The sequence below is a fragment of the Ips typographus genome, linkage group LG7 (assembly GCF_016097725.1).
Source record: "Ips typographus isolate SLU linkage group LG7, UJ_Ityp_2.0, whole genome shotgun sequence".
Taxonomy (NCBI): domain Eukaryota; kingdom Metazoa; phylum Arthropoda; class Insecta; order Coleoptera; family Curculionidae; genus Ips; species Ips typographus.
Window position 1 is genome coordinate 3,487,175 of NC_138428.1, and position 21,073 is coordinate 3,508,247.

Sequence of the window (21,073 nt, forward strand, 5' to 3'; positions counted from 1 at the left end):
TCATTACTATACTAACTCCTTTTTGATGCACATTTATTTACAAAAAAGTGTATATTATACATACAGGGTGTTCTAAATTAAGTGCGCACCATTACCAACTTTATTATTGAAAATTGTTTAAATGAGCAAACTTGTGAGCATTTTTTGCGCTCACTAAAAAGGCAAAAACGCATAAACAAATGAACTTTCTCAATAAATCCCTATGAGCATAAGTCATAAAACTTGATCTAACCAAGGTATTAAGGTATGGATGTACGGATAAATATTAAATTATGCGTTTGAAGTTAACTATATTTGACATTAACGTCTGACGCCTTTTTAGTGAGCGCAAAAAATGCCATGCAAAAGTTTGCTAATTTAAACTATTTTCAATTATAAAAAAGTTGGCAATGGTGCGCACTTAATTTAGAACACCCTGTATAATTAGGAAAAATTATCCTAAGAAATCCACTAAAAATACTTTAGAGTAAGCTGCTTCATTCTGCGAATAAGAAAATATTTATGTAGCAGAAATTAACCAACCACCGCAATTTACTTTATTATTTGCTCTATTGACTTGCAAATTCAAACTTATATGTAAATTCAAACAAGCTTGGTTGTGAGAAACGAGTTAATCCAATTCGGTGCAGTGCAAATGTATTGTTTGTAAAACAGAAAATCATGTTTAAATCTTACGAATTTATATTTAAGATTAGAAACCACCTTTTACCTGAAAATGTCTGTGATAAAGCGACTACATTTAGGACTGTTCATGAGTATAATACGCAAAACAAGAATGATTTTATCGTTAAAAATAACTCTGCATATTAAATACTGTGATAATTTGCGTATGTTCAGATGTCAAAATACAACAATATTTATAATTTTGTTTGATATTTGTTCAATTTTGCATTTGTTCCATCAGATTTCATCTGTTTTATTGTTTGAATTATTTTTAACTATTTTTACTATTATATTTTAGCTTTTAATTAAGGCATATTTGTCATATTCATGTAGCATTTTTTGCTAAATATAGAAATATTATTATTATTAATCCCTTAAAAAAATATTCAGAGTACAGGATAACATACTTAGTAGCCCCTGTAGATGATGGTGATGTAAGTGTAGGTGCCTTTCATTATCTGAAATAATATTTTTTAAATGTTCTTTTTGGGTCAGAGTTAAAAAACACTGACCGCTATAATAGATTCGACTGACATAATGCCGAAACCTCCAATTCTGTAGCATAAAGGTTTTTGGGCTCTTATCATCATTAAGAGCAACGATTTCTGGATTTCGGGTCTTTGCTCATACCAGTTGCTTTCCCAAACTGATATTGCCACTTTCCGACTCTGGAAAATGTTAATTTTTGATGATCAAAGTTAAAACTTGGTCAACAAAAGCCTACTTCAACAATAACCTGATTTGCAGAGAAATAGTATAAAAACATCCGGATTGTCATGCTGATGAAGAAGCACACAATGAAGGAGGCTTCTTCTAAAGTCAGGTTATCCTAGAAACACTAGTGTTCTATATATTTGATGACATTATGGCATTGAAAGTGTTACAGGTGAAGTTTGTGCCAGAACTGAAGCAATCTGGACTGAGCTTTGAATAAATTCGAAAATAGCGAAGGTTCCCATATAGTTGTTGTAGACATCAACGTATCTGCAAGATGTTATTATAATAGAAGAAAGAGGAGTAGGATGAAGGCTGTTATGACTAAATTAAGCCGAAAGATGTCAAACTAATACTGCGGTTCTTACGAAATAATCTTTTGATGTCGTCTCACTAAATCGTTAAGTACACTCAAGTCAGCTTGTTGAACTCCAGCTTGCCACGCTTTGTCCTGGTACGTTTTCAAGTTCCTGATAAGGTGCTGTAGCTTAGTTAACTGACCAACCGGGTAGCTGATCAAGTTGAACATGAAAATGTCCACGAAAGCTACAAAAGAGGCGCCCATTGCTCCATCGAATACTTGGAACCAATAGGCCGGCTATAAATTAAGAATAGAGCGATACATTTTCTAACGTCGATGATTACTTTTACTGCTTTTAATTCGTTACCAGTTTTCCCCTGTTAAGTTTCACATGAAAATTTTTGAAAATGTTTCTATGTTAAGAGTATAAAAACAAATTTAACCATGACTTGTAGACTTATATCGAAGTCGTTCAGTTCCCAAACAAGATTTCAGATTGAGCTTACTAAAATGTCTTTCTTACCCAATAGTGTTCCTGTTTATCAAACGGAAACCATGAGGACATAATATGAGGCTTGTAGCTGACTGTAACATTGCCTACTTCAGTAATTTGAGGACTCGTTATAGCCACAAATACCGAACGTTGCGCGTCCGGTATAATGACTGAGGCTGCGTAACAATGCGTAAAAGTCCTCATTACGGATATGTACTTGTTTTCGTATTCCCTAACCTGTGGATTAACAAAAAATAAACATACTCTCACTCCTCATTACTTTGTTATACCAACATTTTCATCATCCAACAAGTTGGTATTCCTTTCAGTGTCAATAATACTCTGTATGGTGTCGTCGAGACGATTCCCGTACCTCATGACACAAGCTCTTAAACCAGCGCAAGTAAACACTAGCGTCAGGCACATGTTGGTGCAAACCTCCTCCATTTTAATTGTTTCGCCACTCAGTAACACAAACAGCTCTATATACGCGGTGACCACAAACCCTATATACCACGTCAAAATGAAAATTGAGTAGTAACGGTAGAGTTTTTGGTAAAATTTCCTGTCCTGGAACAAGAATTTCCAAGGGAATATCCCCAGAGTGGAGCTGTAGATGGCGGTTAGTCTCATGTTTTCTGTTTTGGGATATATCTACAAAAGTTTCCCTTAAAATGTAAATTAATACTTAAGGAAAATGCCATTCATACAGTCATTGTCATGGTGCAGAGTCAAATGCGATCTGAGTTCGAATAAGACAAATCCCTTTTTTTATTTTCCCACCACATATACAGAAAACCAGTAAATTATTCAGCTTGAGATGTGTATATGCCTTATTAGATGATTTGCATGGATATTGTAATTATCTTGAAGTGCAACTGTTGTGTGGTACATGATAAAACATTAATAATTCTATATGAGGGTAAAGGAGAGGGGATGCAAATACAATCTTATTCTAAAGCAGAAAATTGCTGTCAAAATGATTTACACAGGTTTTTTATACTTAAAAAGTTGCTGATTCAAATTCAGTTCAGTTTTCCTTTTAAAATTATTAAAATGTGATAATTCATCTATGTACTAGGATTATTAATAAATTTTTAATTTTTTCCAAGTAATTTAGAAAGAATATAATTATTGATCTAGACTCAAAGACGATTTGCAAGAAACATAAACATCACATTTGCATATAAAAGTAATGGGACGACCAAACCTGGAATTATATGCCATTACTGTATGTGTAATTAATCTGAGAAATATACCGTATTGTACATTTGTTGTTACATCAATATTAAAATGTTAAGTTTGTCGAATACCTCACGTCGTACAAGAACGACAGTTTTTAGAAATTGCTGTTGTTTCTAAGGTAAAATACGGTAACAACGATGAATAAAACCAAAGTGAGGATATTTGTTTGGAAAAATTGTATTATTTATCCTTAAAATAGTCAACTTACGGGATTTACAAGTCCAAAAATGTGCTTTTATGGTACAAGAGCAGACAAGAGAATAATTTCAGAAAAATTCAACAAAGTTTGTATATGTAGCTAAATTTGAATATTAGAAGACAAAACACTCAACATCATTTCACTATCTAACGTAACTTTACCTTCACTACAACAGTGATACAAAAATAATTCATTGGTCACTGCACATTTAAAATTCATTCACTTAAAACTGTGCCAACTTATCACTAAGGAATGTTAAGCTATACAGGCAACTTATAAAGGAGTCAACTCTATTTTAAACGCATCTTAATCAGACTTAGATTATAGAATTGAGCACCATTTTTATATCACAATTCACGTTTTTTTTATAGCTATGAAATTACTTTGCGTTAGCGATCAGTTCAGTCAAATTTTGTTATTGCATCCACTTATTTCCACTCTCGACGGTATTAAATCTCTAATTGATGTTTGCTCGAGTTAAAAATCACAGAAAATCTCCATTAAAACTAAAATGTATTGCATATTATTAAACTGGCGCGAAATTATGTACTAAATTTCCTAAAGAGGGCAAAAACGAAAGAGAGTCACTATTAAAACTTTCTGCAAAAGATTGATAATTTTCAAACATTCTATCAGTCTTCTCGTTGGAGTTTGTTGGCCTACTAAAACTGCAGTTAACTTTGAGATTTTTACTTTAACAACCGCCTTGTGTTATACTTGTCATCGAACTAAAATTGTTGGGCTATTGAGTTTTGAATGTGACAAGTTAAATGCAAAATATTATAGCAAACCCTTGACTGATTATATCTGTGACTCTCATTTCGTTCTTGTACCCTTAAATATAACTTCACAACCTTTCCTACCACACATCGAACATTCCAGTAGTGACATTCACCTCGCCTATGGCACTTTTAGGGTCGGGAGCCAAACTGCTCCACGACGTAGTCCGACAAGGGTTCACCCTGGTATGGCACACATTCACCTGAGCATTTGCGTCAACACACACTTTGTCTACCACGTAAAACTTGCGGAACAACCGGTCAATCCAGTTTAGAAGTGCCTCGTCTTGTTTCAACGAGTTCTGTTGCGCTTCTTCTTGTAGAACTAGTTTTACAGTAGCGTTAGGAAGGAACTTTGAGTAAGTGTCGGTGACAGTGGAGGGTTGATTGAGACCGGAATGAAGATAGGAAGTTTGGTGAGTGACGACTGGTTGTCCAGCGAAATATTGCAAGGGAAATATGGGGAAAGACAGTTGGGCTAAGAGGGATTCTTTGTAGATGACTTTTAGTTGCCATACACCTGGAATAAACCACCAAAATGAAGGAAATTGTTTGTTACCAAACAGAATTGTTGTTATAGGTTATAGACAGAACATTTCACATATACACACCCTGTATTCTCTTAAAGGCATTCACTAAATTTAAACGCATTTCTTGGAAATTGACAACTTAGAAATACAACTTTTTAGTTTCTTGATATACGTCATTGTCTTTAAAAATATCATTATAAAATCAATTTGATTTTCATGTCATGATGTTTCATTGAATTCATGTTACTCTAATTTAATCTAATTGAAAATATGTACTAACTGAAATACCATATGCGACATAACATTTGTTAGGTTACTGAAATTTTGTGATGATTGATTTTTTTATGGGCGGCATAATGGAATTTTAACGGTTTTTTTGACGTTTAACTGAAATAATACAAACCATATTTTCATTAAAAATTACTTAGAAATGACATTGACCAACAAACTACTTAAAAAATCGCAAAAAAGCAGAACACCACACATAATTATAGGCGTTTATATCAAATTCTGAAACTAGAAATAACAAAAAATAGACTTACCTGGTAGCAATGGCTGCTTTAAACCGCTAGGCTTTGAGTGTCCAGCCAAATTGTTTTCGTCCACACTCAAAACGGAAACGTCCCTCAAATTCCCAGCCGGATCCACCCATAAACAAGTCAAATTGTACTGTTTGCTCGTTTTGAACGGCTTGAACTTGTACACGGCAACCGGTTCCGAATAAGAGGATAGCAACTTTAAAAAGTTGCGACTGACCTGCTCCTTTTGATCGTACTCTGAACTGACACTCAGTGACTGTAAATGTTCCATCAACGGGCTGGCCTTAGCGACTTCCGTTTTGTAATTCAGTCTAACCGCCACCTCTATTACGGGATTGCCAGGAAGTGAAGTGTCAAAAAGGAATAAACCATACTTGAAACGATCATTAGAATGATGGGTGTGGATTTGTAAAGGGGTAACAAACGACAACTCGCAGGAAGTTTTATTAGAGAAGGTGGATAAAGTTAGGCGAGCCACGCTGCGTGAAAAAGTGTAAAGTGCGTCATCGAAAGACCCACCGAGATCCTGGTGGTGGTAAATGTTTTGCCAGTACGATTTCAAGTTGACCACCTTAAACAAACCCAGTTAATTGTAAATGCTTTTTATTATTGAGGCAGTACCTCTTTAGAAGGTTTGTCAAGCCCATACAACCATAATTCCAACTGCAAAATAATGGCTTGGTTGATTATAGGTTCGAATTTCCTGGCAAAATACAGCGCCCTACAGTAAGTTCATGGTTAGTTAAGGATACAAAATGATTGTTATTTCACGCCTTAAAGTTGTGGCATAAAAAAATATCACCTGCTTTGAGTATTCAAAATTCTGGACCAATCTTCAGGAGTAAAATCATTCGGACTACAACCGCACCAATCCACAACGTGCTTATACTGACACTTGCACCCCAGTTTCCGTTTCCAATTAGTCACATGCAGATTATTATCTACGTAAGTGTCGCAAAACTTGGAATTTCTCAAAGTGGTATGGAAAAAACTTTCGGCAGGTAGTAAAGTGTGGCTGAATACTTTGATCAACCCCACGACCAGCTCGTCAGGCTTAGGATCGGCCACGTATTCGACAAATGGTCGTGACAAGGCTATCCAATCGCTGCCCCCATCAACTTGGATACCGGAAGGCAGTTTCCGGTTACCGATACGCCACATCCGGTAATCGCACTCCACAAAAGTTTTGTCCAAACCTTGTTTTTGAATGAACCTCTGTACCTGAGGCAAACAATTAAATAAAACAAGTTAACATATATTAACTATCATCTACCTCTCTCCCGTGTGATTTAACAAAGTTTCTCCCACGGTTTGCACTTAAAAAACTAGTCAACTTGGCGAGTTGTTTAACTGGGAAATCCGATTCGCTCAAATTGAGAACAAAATCCCAATTCCAGTCAGTTTGCAGCAATTCGTGCATGCAGGACCGTAACATATGCAGTAAAGACGCCCCGCCCCATATTGTGGCAAATCTACGTCTGGTCAAGCGAATATTTGGAAATTTTTCAAGAGCCAAAAGCTCCCGGTACAAGTAGTCTTGCCTCTGTAATATTGACTTATTTCAAATCTGATACAACTTAAAATTTGATACTTTCAAAGTCACAATTAAGCTATAACAACTCAAAGTGAGACAACTTGCCTCAGAATAGTCAAATGACTGAGATGTTAAAAAAGACTTAATAAAAATGACAAGCTTCAGCTTTCTTAAACTAAAATAATTCCAGACATTTGTCTTTCACTAATTACTCAAACTCACCACATCCACATGAATGTAGTAATAATGCTCAGTGTTATAAATTAGTTTTAACAGCCGTTTTACTTGTCTTAAAGCCCTGCCGTTTAATGTGAGCAAAAATACGATTTTTACAGGTTTGCCAGTGTAGATCACATCCTTGGCAACTTGGGGGGTAAATTCTAAAAATGTTTATTCTAACTTTGCTTAAAAATGTAAAACTAAGGTAACTATACTCTTAATGCCAGTTTGAAATACATTCATAGAGTAATAACCACCACAGGCATCATGTGAATCCCCAGGACACTTCATATTGCAGGAGGAATCTTGGATTTTTGAGCTTGATGGGGGTTCTTCTGAACCACAAAAACATTCATGTCTAAAATACAAATTTACTGCTAATTGATGTTAAGAAAATATCTTGACAAATAGTAGAAAAGACATGAGATAAGAATTACAATAGTTTTTTAATATAACCTTAATACTTTGATAAGCAGATTCAAAAGAATAATGGTAGTACTGACAATCAAAGTAGGATTGTGCAAATAATATAATCCTATTCAAGATAGTAAACTAATTTATAAAGAATTTTTTAAAATTCATGAAATACATCAGAGGTGAAGTAAATTCAGCTTACAATAGGATGACAATACCAACAGATCAAAATTCCAAAGATAAAGAGAGTAGATAGAAGTTTAAATAAAAAAGTGGGTTTAGACCAATTTTCTAAAACCTACAGTACTTACGAATACTGCACCCCAGCATAAGGAAATCCAGATTGCAGACACAAACCAATACAATAATCTGGGGAATTTCCAACCTTATTCACTCCATAATAACCATTCAGCAGTCTGAAATTCTTCTCATCCTTAAAACACCCCATTTCCTTGCCTTTTACTAAACCATCAGAAGGACAACTTGACTCTAACTGGCTGGGATACAACTGATCCTCCACACCCAAACAAGAGGCATTGGCAATTACCTGTTTACATTTTTGAGATTTGGCTCTGTTCAAAGCAGATAAAGCCTGCTTTTCTGTGATCTGGCAAGGCAATTCAAAGTTTATATCCTCAATTTTGGATAAGGTAATGTTGCTAGTTTTTTTGGTTTGTGGAGCCAGCAAGTTGGTTTCTTCTTCGTCGCTGCGACGAGCCGAGTTCAGGGCTTCGTTATTTGAGCCAGACTCGCGTTCGGAGTCTGAGGGTTCCCATTTTTCGTGCTCTTGGTTGTTTTTGCTCAGATCAAGAAAAAATCCAGCTAGGAGTATTTGGGATATAAAAATGGTCACTCCAATAATAAAGCATGTTCTGTAACGTCGCGGGTAACCAGTTTTGTGGTTGGTTTTAACCATTTTGCCAACTATTTGCTAGTATTATTGTATTTACATTACCTAACATAGTACTACAGTGTACTAGTATTTGATTTAGGGGTTTGTTCACTTTACTACCTTTTGGACTGCATACGTAAATAAACGAATGTTGTTCTTTATTGAGTTCAATCAATATTTTCCACTAATTTACTGATTAGTTATGTATCATTTATCATGTTTTTTTGAAAAAACTACTCAGTTCCAAAAAAAGCAAACATAAACACATTACTTCTGTCATACCGGACTGTCAATCAAAGTCAATTTACCATTTAGCAGAGAGAGATGAGACTTGTTTCTTGTTCCTTAAGCTAAACAAGGACAAAAAAAAGGACCGGTCAACTGTCAAAATGTTTTATTGTGTCAGACAAAAAGTGAGGTTATATAGGTGACAAAAATATTCATTTAGGGTGTTCCAGTGCTAAAATTCGCAAAAATATGAATTTTTTCAGCAAAAGCCCAACAAAATTCGGTCAGGTGGTGTTCATTGGTTTAAGGGGCTTACTAAAACCAGCTGGCAGTCCACCACAGTTGCTGTCAAAACGCTTAGCCAGCTCCAAAGCCAGTCCTAAAAAAACCAAGGCAATATTCAAAGTGGGTCTAGCTGGGGTGACTGTAGGAGCTCTGGTAGGCACCGGCTACTCAATCCATCAGAAAAACAACCCTAAAGATCACTTGATAAACGAGGAAATTTTTATTGAACCCCTGGAGGAAATACCACAGTTTAAGCCTAGTCGTGTGGTAAAATACCCTGAAGATCACACTGATTTGAAGCTCACACTATTTCAATACCAAACTTGCCCGTTTTGCTGCAAGGTCCGTGCTTTTCTAGATTATTATGGAATTTCATATGAGGTGATTGAAGTGGATCCAGTGTTGAGACAGTCAATTAAATGGTCAGAATATAAGAAGGTGCCAATTCTGGTGGCTAAAACTGAACAAGGTTACCAGGTATGTTAACTTTATTTTGCCAAATTGGGGTGGAAATTGAGGTTTTAATGTTACAGCCCTTAAATGATAGTACTATGATTATATCAGCTTTAGCTTCTTATTTAAAAGACTCAGATAAAGGATTGTCTGAGATTGTAAAGTGCTTTCCATTTATAACTTTTTATGATGAGAGTGGGGTGAAGAAAAAGGAAATAATGAACAAGTATTTTCTTATGTTGACTAGTCAACAATTTAAGCAGGAAAATGAGGAAGTACTAAGGTTTGCTACTTAGTTTTATGTTATTATTATTTATTATTTTAATCTATTTCTTTTCTAGTGAGGAAAGATATTGGCGAAAATGGGCTGATGATGTTTTAGTCCACACACTGTCCCCCAATGTCTACAGATCCACCAAAGAAGCATTTCAAGCCTTTAACTGGTTTTCTGATGTTGGAGAATGGGAATCCAACTTTCCAGCTTGGGAAAGACAGTTTATTATCTATGTAGGGGCGTCTGCAATGTATTTAGTTGGAAAAAGACTGAAAAAACGTCACAATTTAAAAGACGACGTTAGGGAAAGCTTATATGATGAGTGCAATAAATGGGTGAGGGAAATCAATCATAAAGGTACACAATTTATGGGCGGAGATAAACCCAATTTGGCTGATTTGGCCGTTTTTGGTATATTAAACAGTATAGAAGGGTGTGAGGCTTTTAAAGACTTGTTGGAACGTACTAAAATAGGAAAATGGTATTTTGAAATGAAAGATGTTGTCTCTCAACATCAGGGTGCTAGATTTGTTTAAGAGTGGGTTTATTATTTATTACTGACTTTTTACTAAGGCTGAGATAGTTAAGGTAATTTAAAACTGTCACTTTTATTGTACAGAGACAGTACTTGCCTTAAATGTTTGAGTTCCAGTATTTTAAGTGTATTGTTGTTGATATGTACATATTACATTGTTAATAAAAAGTACTCAAAACTTAAAAAAATGGTATTACTTGTGCATTTAATGAAAAAAAAATTCTTTTACGTAAATGGTAACGTTGATTTATTATCCAATTCGTTTCTTAGTGCAAACATCACCTCAAAAGTTCATTGTCTGAAGAGGCCGGATCCGGGAGAAAGTGGACGCAGAACAAAATTGAAACAGGCGGTTACCGTACCGATTACGTATCCGTTCAATATCGATAATTAAGCAACTTGAAACGCCACATATTATAAACACTGTGTTTGAGAAAAAAATTACATATTCAAACTTGTCTGCAAAGATGGGTCATTTTTGAGCTGTGCTTTGGACGCTTTAAAATCCTAAAATTCAATTAGTCAGTTTAGGTCACTATTGCAGCATGAGATTAAGTAAATAAAACCTTCCAAAATTGCCTAACTTCCTGCACTTCCGGTCTACGCCTAACCCAATAACCCCTCACAAATGATTGTATCTTTAAAGTTGCATATTCAGGGCTCCAAAGCAATGAAAAAGGGTAATAAGGCCGTGTTGGACTAAAACATGTTGAATCATTATCTCTGTTTGTGAAAGAACCATAATAAGTTACTGGTCGTTTAAGTATGATTTTACCCAATCCATGTCAAAAATGTACGTCCAATTTTGCTGTCTTTCCGGATATCGTGGGTTCATGTTGTACAAATACTCACTTAGATCGTCCAAACCGTTTAAAGCGCTTTTTTGCCTCTAAAATAGCATTTTATACCAAAACTAAACTAGAAAAGTACAATTTGTGGTACATAACAGCTTTGTTCATTACTGATTTTTTGAAGCATCGAAATTAAACCTTGACGCACTAAATACAGTAACGGATCGTCTAAATACTGGATAATCGGCACTACAACAATTTTCTTTTAAAAACAGCTTATTACAGGGTGAACAATTTACAATGTTGAATAGTAACGTCTAGACCGTCACGTTTTTTCATATAATTTTCCAGTTCCTCTCGTTTTTTTTGATATTCGTCCATAATTTCATTCCATACACGAGAAGGTTTTGTGCCTGTTGGAGCCGACATGTTTGATCTTGACACTGTACTTAAAGATCACGAAAAGGTTAACATTAGTCAAAACGGTTTTGTTTTCAAATAATATGGTTTATACCGGGTGGATAATTGGTTTGTCAACGACCATAGCACTTATAAAACAAATAATATCAAAACAAGTTAACTCACTCTCAATTTTTTTGTCTGTGTGCTACCATATAATATTCCAGATGCAAATTGTATTATGCAAACGTAATTCTGCGAACCTTAATTGAAAACATTTCTTCAAAATTCTTCCATTATCTAGGTCAAAGACACCACATATACTCAATAATAATTTGGGTTTTTTGATTTACATAAGCAACAACAATGCGTGTTCTGCGTATTTTTGTATCAATGACATTTTAATCTTTTAATTTTTAAATTAATGCATGATCTAACAAAAAGAAAAGCACACAAACTGAGTGATATGCATATTATTCCAATTTCACTTTCGTCATAAATCAACGCCAACGCTACAAGTCGATGACTAAACGGTTGAAGAGTGGGTTTCTTCTTCTTCGCTCAACAAGTCTCATTTTGAAGATCCTGAAACATTGTAATGATGACTTTTACAAAGCAATAAGACACTTTTAAATTGTGATTTAATTAATATTGCAGATTTATATGATTGGGAGGGATTTACATGAAATGCAGAAAATAATCAATAAGGATTTAAATCTAAATAGAAGTGGTGCTTATTTGGAAAAAAGGGCATTACGCTCTATTTTGCAATATAATAGATATACACCAATTGAATCCATGTTAAATATAGTAGATTTAATGTCTGTTAAGAAAAAAATTGATTTTAATGTATATGTTTTTTGTTCAAAATTAAAAATCTGTAGCCTCATTGTATCTGTGTACAATTTTGGCGCTGTACATTCATATAATACTAGAAATTGTAATTGCAATTGATTGTAATGATAAATTCAGTTTTTCAATTTTATCATTGATGTCAATTCAGTTTCAGTTTTATTTGTAGCATTGCTAATAAGTAAACATTATTTTTATTAATATAACTACACATACAGATGAGAGTGATTCAAATGATACGTTACAATCACATATTACAGATTTTCTTGAATAATCTAATTAAAGAACAAAACAATAAAAATGCATTTGTTTTTACCTAAACGGCCTTCTACACACTGCAATGACCTGGAAAAACCCCAAGACGCTTTTTCGTAAAGGTCTGAAGGTGGGGACTGTTGATCAATGATAATGCAATACACTTTATACGTCTTACGAGGATTACATAAGATAATGGTTGCATAAAGGCGCATTTATTGCACGGGATTCCCTGATTGTTTATTAATTTATTGGTCATCGACGCGCAGCACGAACTAGACACGCATGTTAATGTTTGCTGACCGCAAATACAGGATGACTCACAAAAGTTAAATTTTTATTTAAAATATATTTTTTCTACAAGCGGGCGCAAATGATAACATTTCCGCACTATTTTAGTTTTCAAAAAATAGACTTTTTCGCACTAGTACGAAAATAAATTACTTTTCCGCACTAGGGTGTAATTTATGTATCGTGTACTATAAACTTACAAAATTCCAATAATTGTTCATTCATTATTATTATTATTAGTAACAATCTATTAGAGGTAGTTAATAACCCATTTATGGTAATCAAGTATTATTTTTGTACTTTAATAATTTTAATGTGCTGTTATATTTTAGTTACGTACATATGAATATGTATAAAAGAACAATATTGTTAAATTCACTATTATTAAAAAATTATTCTTCCATTTTAATTTATCAGGTCCTATCACGTGCGGAAAGTGCCTTCCCGCAGTCGACTGATTCGAAGCGTTGCGAGGAGGAAAGTATCACTTTCCGCACTTGTTAGGAAAATAACAATTTTTTCCAGGTGTCCAGGAATTTTAAATAAATGTTGCAGAGTGCATTTATAGCTATCACTCTGTATTTTTTAGTTGTTTTAGTAAAACTGTAATAGTTTAAAAGTAAAGGTATGCTTAATTGGTGGCATTCATAATGATTTGTCAGTACAATTTCCAGTAATATTCAAAGTTATTTTGTATTGCAACTTGTCTTCAGCTTTTTCGTTTTCTTTCAAGGTATAATAACTTTGCAACTGCTTAGATTGATAACAATATCAAATTATGATTGCAACACTCAAAATGATCAGCCCCCCGCGTATTTCAAAGTTTCCTGTAGATATACAGGGTGTTTGGGTAGGGCGTTATTTATCCTTATTTATAACCTCACTTTGGTTTAAAAAATGGATGTGTGAAAAGAAAAAAAAATACTTAAAAGCTTCAGTCTGTGTAAGAGTCTTGAGACCCTTCTCAGAACTCATTAAACTTGGTAAACCTTCTCAGTTAAACGGAACCAAATCTGGTTCAATGTCGGCCTAAACGTTTAGTAACACCCCCTCCTGACCAAATTATTTCATTCAGAAATCCCAAAGTGGCCGTATTGCATAACGCCTTCTCGGATCCGTTTCGTACGCACCAATTCCCCAAAATCCGGCTGAAGAAGTACCCCTCTATCGCTACCACTGCACCAAAACCTTATTATATAAAGTACTGTAAACAATTTTGGAAGCGCAGTCACCCAAAGAAGTGCATTTAGTACACTTACACTAACTATAACTACTAACAGTACCAAAAAAAGTGTTAACTGGATTAAATAACTTAATTTTATAGGTAAGTACTGAAGTAAATAATAAAACAATGCAACAAACTTTTTTACGCGGTTCTTGTATCTTCGAAGAAAGTGAATTTTACGGGGGGGTACTACATAAGCGGGAGATAGAGAGTGAAATTCGAGCAGTACCTTTCGATCTTTCACAGTTTTTTTGCAGTACTAGTGTTTGGTACACGGTCGCGGTGTCTGTTATTTAATTCAATAGGTATGTTTTTGATTGCTAGTATTGACCCTTTATAACCATTTTACTAAAGAAATTGAGTTTTCTGACTTCAAGTTAGTAAAAGTGAAATTGTGATTACTTTCGTATAGTATTTGCGTAAATTACAACACTGATCGTAGTTTGTGATTGGTCAAGAAGGACCACTAACATAACCAACATAACCACTACACTCTGAAATTTACGCAAATGCTTCACATGTACAGCATTAATTATCAACATTACGTTTGTAACTTAACTATTTTTCAATAAAATATCTTGAAAAAAAGACTTTTGTGATGAATGCAATATAAAGTGCAGTTAGAGAAATTTATCATGTTGGTAAGATACTTAAAGCATGTTCAGATGCAAATAAAACATTATTAAGAGAAATTTATCATGTTTTTCAGAAGACTATAAAGATCTCTTTTCATGTAAAAAATGCAAGATTTTTCTTTAAAGAAAACTGTTATCATGTTTATAAGTAAATTACAGTTTACCTAGAGAGAAATTTATTATTAGGTATGTTAGGTAATTTAGAGATAAAAATTTGCAAAACAGATTATTGTATATTATACGGGAATGTTTATTATAATTTGTAAACCACGAAATTCATATACCTATATGTGGTAGATAGAGCAAAACTGGACACTCCATTGGATTCCTTGACCTGCAATTAATCAAAAAAGAGGTGCAAAAGTGAGTGACTTTATACTCAATGACTAAATTGAGGATAAAAAATCACATTTTTACCGCTTAAAATATTGAAATTTTTCGCGTTTTATTGTAGAAGATTTCCACAGCAAAATTTACCTTTTTACAAACATCCTCTTTGCTACTGTAATAAGTGTAAAATTGTCATAATAATCGTCTTCTATCATCAAAAATTGCATCAGTACACCATTATAAGTGATGTACTAACCATATTACATAAAGGTACATCATTCTATCATAAGCATAATAATTGTTATCGCAATCGATCAATGACATCATCGGTACCGTCGAAATTTGCAAAAGAAAGTGGTTCGGGGTCAAAGAAAGTAAAAGCGATCGCCTTGTAGAAGGTCTACGGCCTACTATACTGTTAGGCCCACGCTGTTTAAAATATTGGTAAACGAAGGCGGAAATTGCCTTTTTTTTCTTTTCTCTAATATTACCATACATTTTTATATGGTAATTTTAAGAGCGTGACAGGTTTAACTACAGACAATGACTTGACAAAAAATTACTCAGCCATCACCAAAAACACATAAAAACACTTATTTATATCTGATGCAGTCTGAAGAAAGTCCACTTTCACTCTCTCTATTGTGTTAATTAAAACAAATTTGAATACAATTAGGTACAGGATGATGAGCCTTTAAACTATAGTGTGTTACAGAAACAATGCGACCGATTCTGGCCTGTTGGCCCCTAATTCTGGCCTTAATCTGTACAATTAACGCTGAAGACAACAATGGCTGGTCATGGAACGGCGACGATGCTAAAACACCCCAATTCTACACGGTGCAAGGCAACAATCACATGATGGAAGATCTGCAGGCGAGCGGAAGCGAGAATATTGTACTGAACACCACCAATGTTGATCAGGTAGGTCACGTGACATTAATTTAAGTTAAAATGTAATTAATTTGATTGGTGTAGGTGGTGGACGAAATCCTAGTGTCCCAAAGACAGGGTAGGGCTCTGCAAGGGTACGATGAAGTCTACAGTGATCCTAATGTGAGAGAAGCCCTACAGAAAGGAGATGATGGTGAAGCAAGGAACATCATCAAGGATCGATTGTGTTACTTGGGACTTATGCAGGTTGGTACTAGTATTATATAAAGTTGTCAAACATTCTGGTTTCTTTCTCTAGTTTTGCAATAAACACCCAAAACAAAAATTAGAATTTCAAATTGGTGTCATTAGACCTGCCATCACTCTTTGTATTTATAATGAATACCGTTAGGTAAATGATTAGCCAAGATATGACAGAGTTCTGCTAGTATACACTGACTCACTCAAGTTCCTTGAGCAAACTACATTGTTGTGAACAGCAAATTACCCTGGAAACTCTACATATCATTTTTGTTTGCCGTCTGTCTTGTTACTTACAGTCCATTAATGAAGACGCATATTGACTTATCTAATTCACAACTTTTATTTGGGTAGTGCGATGAAGAGATCGAAGGTAAACGTCCCTATATCGCTCCTGAAGAACTGATCTACGCGCAGCCAGTGGCCATTAATCCAGTAGGCCGACCTATCCCTACTATACCCGTTAAAGGAGTTAGAGGAAGCTACGGCCCTCCTAAACCAGTACCATTACCACCAAACAAATACGGCCCCCCACCAAGCAAGTACCCATCGTCTTACGCTCCTAACAAACCCCCAAGAAGGAACTATGGACCAAGTTTTGGTGGTAGTAATACTTTAGGTGGTCTGAAACCTCCAGGATACTTTGGTAATGGTGGTAGTGTTGGAAAACCCCCATTTTTGTCTGGTAAGTGTCTTACCCAGCTTTAGGGAAAGGTTGTAATTGTTAATTGGGTTGTAGGTGGAGAAATATTAGCAGAAGGAGAATTTCTTGACAAGCCCCCAAGCGTGGATTATTTCAACAAAGTTCCTTCAAGCAATCCGTACCAGTTTGAGTCAGTAGCACAGGGGCATAAAGATAAGAGGGTGGAGATTACGGTTAACGCTCAAGGAGGCTCAGCTGCAGTTACAGCAGCCAGTGCTAACAAAGGACAACTGGAGCATGTCCACCATCACTACCATCACAACGCCGACGGATTTGGTCAAACGCCCACCGTGGTGGTTAATCCAGTTCCAGTGGCGGCGGCTGCTGTCACTTCTTCATTAAGCAGTTCTAACTCCTTTGGATCCAGTTTGAGCACAAACGGTTTTGTACCAGTAGGATCTGGTAGTCTTCCTCTGGGTGGTTCGATAAGTGGAGTTAACACTGCCTCGTATGGTGGCCAAAGTATTGCCAATTATGATACTTCTGGAGCAGGCTTAAGTTTTGGAGCTAGTAAACCTGTAATAGAAAATTTCGGTAAGATTTTTTAGGTAAATCTTAAAGACATACGTGACATTATAACTATAACAGGAAGCTCAACCACTGGTCTGGGTAGCTTTGGAGCATCCTCAAGCTTCAACAGTTTAGGTTCTTCTGGATATTACGGCTCTAATGGTTTATACAAGAAGGAACTCAATGTGGACTCAGTCAACAACAACTACTTAGGATCCAGCTACGCTGACAAGTACCAGGGAGTTGAATCTGCTAGGTAATCCCTACAAACTAACCTAAAAAATAAACCTAATTTTGAGAATTTTTAGAGCGGAAAACTACGATTGCGTATGCGTACCCTACGATCAATGTCCCACTCATGACGTCATTGGCCGTAAAGACGATCTCTTCCTGGCCATTGATCCTAGAAACTTGAAGAGCGATATCCAAGCCGAGAGCGACAAAGAGGAAACTAGAGTTATCACAGATGGAGAGGGAAACATGACTGTTGTAAGTTTTCCCACTCTGGTTTAGAGGTCAATGTAGTTAAAGCGTGGTTACAGGTACGTGTACCTAAGGATACCATGAAGAACAACCAAACCGAAGACACTGAAGTGAAGAAAGTTTCGAAGAGGGAAGCCCCAGTTGAAGAAGAACACAAAGATGATGATCACAAGATTGAAGGCGTAAGTGTTACAACACTAAACAATACTAATCAAATAACTCAGTAACAAACTGATGGTTTAGGTTAAGACATACCAATAAGAGTTTCTTAAATAATATGACCTCTTAGTATGAGATACAGACGTTGGGGCAACAGTGAGCTCCGCGTACAGTATTTGGCATATTAGTAAGCTGGAAGAGTAAAAGAGGGAAAGTTAATTCCAAATTTTCAACTAAACTGTTTGCTAATTGGAATGGAACTCAAACAAGTATTGCATACGGTCACTGTAATTCTCGTCACACAGTACCCGTCTGCGCAGAAATTCTCACTTTTTTCTGAAAAAAATGTTCCGTTTCAATTAAGTCCATCCCAATGACACTAGTCTAACAAAAAACTGATCGTGTGTTGGTCCAAGACCCCAAACTACCCACTGCCTCTCTGGATACAAATTAACCAACTTGAAAGGGCATTAACAATAAAACATAATAAAATGTAAATAAACTGTCAAAGCTGTCTTGTTGCAGCGTCAATATCAAAGCCAATACGAAAACATAATGAAGAAATTGAAGCCCACGATTGGCTTGTCGTTCGGCCTGCCCCATCAAGGAGGCGGTGGGTACCCCTACTCTCCCCATAGCGTTTACCCCCACCACGGAACCGTGGACGCGACCGGTATAAATTTAGGACTCGTATCCGTCAATCCCTTGTTGTCTGTGCAATTTACTAAAGACGACTACGGCAATAAAGTTATTAAGCCGTTTGTTAACTTGCATTTCACTCCTAATAGTTATCTGGTGCATAAGTTTGAGGACCTGGTGTCCTACAAGAAAGGAATCATCCTCAACAAGCACAAACACTATCACGTGCATAAACAACAGCCTTACGTTGATTATGAAGGGCCTTATAGAGATCATCCTAGTGAGTTTCACCATCATGGTGGCCCCGAAATTATCCATGAACCTCCACACTTTCATCACGAGCCTCCTCATTATCCTCACTATCATCACAGTCCCGAAATCTACGACCAACCACCACCAAGTCACTTCCACCACCATGACTCCTTTCCCAGTCCCCCACCTGAAGCAGGGGGTTACTTTGACGACCCCTTAAATTACGGTGGGGGTTATCACCACGACTCCTTCTTGGGTCGCGCTTTAAACAATTTGTCCTACAGTCCTGGTGTGAGCTTGTTGGATCAGTACCAGCAAAAGTACCACAACTCTGTTGATAGTTACGGGAACCCAGTTAGGTTCGACCAGTTGAGTACCAACAGTATTGAAAAGTTAGGGGATGATACGTACCCTTTAAGGGGATTCCGTGGGGGTAAAAGTCTTAGCTTTGAGGGTGGGGATGATGGGGGTAAAGTAGCGTTTCCCACCAGCAGAAGGAAACGAGAGGTGGACCAACAAACGATCAGTGATGAGGGTAGAAGTAAAAGTGAAAAGGTAACAGATAAACTGGTTGACTATCGTCTCCTTATTTTAGAACAACGGCTTGGGTAGTCGTAGGATAAGGAGGGTAACAGAAATACCCAATTAACTGTGGTGCGGGTGTTTTTCAAGCACTCAGCTATTGCAATACCTACTGCTCTCTAATACCTCTGCTGCTCTGCTTTTGGAATACCTACAAATTAATTGGGTGTTTCTGTTACCCTCCTCATCCCACGACTACCCAACAGTTAAAGTCCCCCATTGAATTTGTTTGTTTGGGATACAGTAAGTAAATCATATAAATCTTCTGCAGCGTCAAGCCTACTACACTGGAAGACCCCAAACCTGCGGACCCCGTCACGTTTGCTGTCGCAGATCCTTCAGACCCCCAACTCCAACAGTAAACAAGCACACCTGCGGTACCAGACATTCGCAAGGCATTAACGGTCGTATCAAGAACCCCGTTTACGTGGATGGTGACTCTGAGTTCGGCGAGTACCCTTGGCAGGTAGCCATCTTGAAAAAAGACCCCAAAGAGAGCGTCTACGTCTGCGGTGGCACCCTCATTGACCCTCTGCACATAATCACCGCGGCTCACTGCGTCAAACAGTAAGTTTCACCAATTTTTGATAGTCAGTGGGGTGTTAACAGGGTTGTCAAACCGACAGGTACACAAACTATGACCTACGCGTGCGCTTGGGCGAATGGGATGTTAACCACGACGTGGAATTCTACCCTTACATTGAACGCGATATTGCCAGCGTTACAGTTCATCCGGAGTTTTACGCCGGAACTTTGGCAAACGACATTGCTATTTTGCGCATGAGTACTCCAGTAGACTGGACCAAACATCCTCACATTTCACCAGCATGTTTACCTCATCCCCAGGTTAGTATTTTAAAGCATTTTCACAATTTGTAACTTTGCCTAATAGCTACGCCTAATTCAGTCGTAGCTCCTCCCACTTATTTGTATCAAGTCATGCCCATTTTTTTAACCACGCCTTTTATGTAGGATGATTACACCGGAACTAGGTGTTGGACAACCGGTTGGGGTAAAGACGCCTTTGGTGACTTTGGCAAATACCAAAACATCCTTAAAGAAGTTGACGTGCCGGTCGTAGGGTTCGCTCAATGTCAACGTCAAATGCAAAACACCCGATTGGGCTACGATTTCAAGTTGCATCCCGGTTTCGTTTGTGCCGGTGGTGAAGAGGGCAAGGACGCATGCAAGGGTGACGGTGGCGGACCAATGGTGTGCGAGAGGGGCGGTACCTGGCAGTTGGTGGGCGTAGTCAGTTGGGGAATTGGGTGTGGCCAAGCTGGAGTGCCTGGTGTCTACGTCAGAGTCGCTCATTATTTGGATTGGATTCGACAGGTCACCCAAAGATACTGATGAACAAATAATGTGATTTCTCGTGCTTATATTTTTTTTCCATTATTTATTATTTAGCTGTTGTGTAACTTAAATTATTTTAACTTATATTTTTTTAGTGAAATGTAAATATAGTTAGTGGTATTATGTGTAATACAAAAACTTGTTAAAAAACTGTTTCTTCTTCAATAAAATAGCCCAAAA

At 36.5% G+C, this 21,073-nt stretch overlaps 5 protein-coding genes across 6 annotated transcripts; 2 read left to right on the top strand and 3 right to left on the bottom strand.

Annotated features, from left to right (window-relative positions):
* Positions 1-16: 16 nt before the first annotated feature.
* On the bottom strand, positions 17-3,443 carry LOC145731372 (odorant receptor 67c-like). Of its 2 annotated transcripts, none has more exons than XM_081983123.1 (8): positions 2,882-3,443; positions 2,466-2,825; positions 2,202-2,408; positions 1,746-1,975; positions 1,548-1,647; positions 1,400-1,492; positions 1,176-1,331; positions 17-1,121 (listed from the first exon to the last, which is right to left on the bottom strand). In XM_081983123.1, the coding sequence occupies exons 1-8, from the start codon at positions 2,891-2,893 to the stop codon at positions 1,071-1,073; spliced, it is 1,209 nt and encodes a 402-aa protein (XP_081839249.1). In that variant the 5' UTR covers positions 2,894-3,443; the 3' UTR covers positions 17-1,070. The 2 variants fall into 2 exon arrangements, with proteins under 2 accessions (XP_081839249.1, XP_081839248.1); XM_081983122.1 differs by having other exon boundaries at positions 1,388-1,492.
* A 134-nt stretch (positions 3,444-3,577) lies between these two features.
* oxt (Xylosyltransferase oxt) lies at positions 3,578-8,792 on the bottom strand. The gene is made up of 8 exons (XM_081983116.1): positions 7,942-8,792; positions 7,432-7,574; positions 7,220-7,377; positions 6,737-7,006; positions 6,266-6,684; positions 6,085-6,184; positions 5,467-6,034; positions 3,578-4,914 (listed from the first exon to the last, which is right to left on the bottom strand). The coding sequence occupies exons 1-8, from the start codon at positions 8,544-8,546 to the stop codon at positions 4,475-4,477; spliced, it is 2,703 nt and encodes a 900-aa protein (XP_081839242.1). The 5' UTR covers positions 8,547-8,792; the 3' UTR covers positions 3,578-4,474.
* A 129-nt stretch (positions 8,793-8,921) lies between these two features.
* On the top strand, positions 8,922-10,485 carry Su(P) (prostaglandin E synthase Su(P)). The gene is made up of 3 exons (XM_081983124.1): positions 8,922-9,512; positions 9,569-9,771; positions 9,830-10,485. The coding sequence occupies exons 1-3, from the start codon at positions 9,000-9,002 to the stop codon at positions 10,296-10,298; spliced, it is 1,185 nt and encodes a 394-aa protein (XP_081839250.1). The 5' UTR covers positions 8,922-8,999; the 3' UTR covers positions 10,299-10,485.
* A 32-nt stretch (positions 10,486-10,517) lies between these two features.
* Positions 10,518-11,549, bottom strand: LOC145731374 (IQ domain-containing protein K-like). Its single transcript, XM_081983125.1, has 5 exons — positions 11,388-11,549; positions 11,240-11,337; positions 11,050-11,186; positions 10,864-10,996; positions 10,518-10,804 (listed from the first exon to the last, which is right to left on the bottom strand). The coding sequence occupies exons 1-5, from the start codon at positions 11,515-11,517 to the stop codon at positions 10,739-10,741; spliced, it is 564 nt and encodes a 187-aa protein (XP_081839251.1). The 5' UTR covers positions 11,518-11,549; the 3' UTR covers positions 10,518-10,738.
* A 2,511-nt stretch (positions 11,550-14,060) lies between these two features.
* On the top strand, positions 14,061-21,073 carry LOC145731375 (uncharacterized). The gene is made up of 12 exons (XM_081983126.1): positions 14,061-14,209; positions 15,791-15,999; positions 16,054-16,215; positions 16,564-16,894; positions 16,949-17,446; positions 17,501-17,678; positions 17,731-17,911; positions 17,965-18,087; positions 18,590-19,510; positions 19,809-20,104; positions 20,164-20,383; positions 20,510-21,073. Exons 2-12 carry the CDS (start codon positions 15,796-15,798, stop codon positions 20,888-20,890), a joined length of 3,495 nt encoding a protein of 1,164 aa, XP_081839252.1. The 5' UTR covers positions 14,061-14,209; positions 15,791-15,795; the 3' UTR covers positions 20,891-21,073.

Bases quoted from the DNA above. Each gene is read 5' to 3' on its own strand.
- oxt (XM_081983116.1), bottom strand. From the start codon at position 8,546: ATGGTTAAAACCAACCACAAAACTGGTTACCCGCGACGTTACAGAACA. The intron at 7,378-7,431 runs GTATAGTTACCT...AAACATTTTTAG, and splicing joins ATTTCAAACTGGCATTAAGA to AATTTACCCCCCAAGTTGCC. The intron at 6,685-6,736 runs GTAGATGATAGT...TGTTTGCCTCAG, and splicing joins TTAAATCACACGGGAGAGAG to GTACAGAGGTTCATTCAAAA.
- LOC145731374 (XM_081983125.1), bottom strand. From the start codon at position 11,517: ATGTCGGCTCCAACAGGCACAAAACCTTCTCGTGTATGGAATGAAATT. The intron at 11,187-11,239 runs GTACCACAAATT...ATGCTATTTTAG, and splicing joins GTAATGAACAAAGCTGTTAT to AGGCAAAAAAGCGCTTTAAA. The intron at 10,805-10,863 runs GTTTTATTTACT...ATTGAATTTTAG, and splicing joins AAGTTAGGCAATTTTGGAAG to GATTTTAAAGCGTCCAAAGC.
- LOC145731372 (XM_081983122.1), bottom strand. The intron at 1,976-2,201 runs GTAAGAAAGACA...CTTAATTTATAG, and splicing joins ATAAACAGGAACACTATTGG to CCGGCCTATTGGTTCCAAGT. The intron at 1,648-1,745 runs GTAAGAACCGCA...AACATCTTGCAG, and splicing joins CGACATCAAAAGATTATTTC to ATACGTTGATGTCTACAACA.
- LOC145731375 (XM_081983126.1), top strand. From the start codon at position 15,796: ATGCGACCGATTCTGGCCTGTTGGCCCCTAATTCTGGCCTTAATCTGT. The intron at 20,105-20,163 runs GTAAGTTTCACC...TCAAACCGACAG, and splicing joins GCGGCTCACTGCGTCAAACA to GTACACAAACTATGACCTAC. The intron at 20,384-20,509 runs GTTAGTATTTTA...CCTTTTATGTAG, and splicing joins CATGTTTACCTCATCCCCAG to GATGATTACACCGGAACTAG.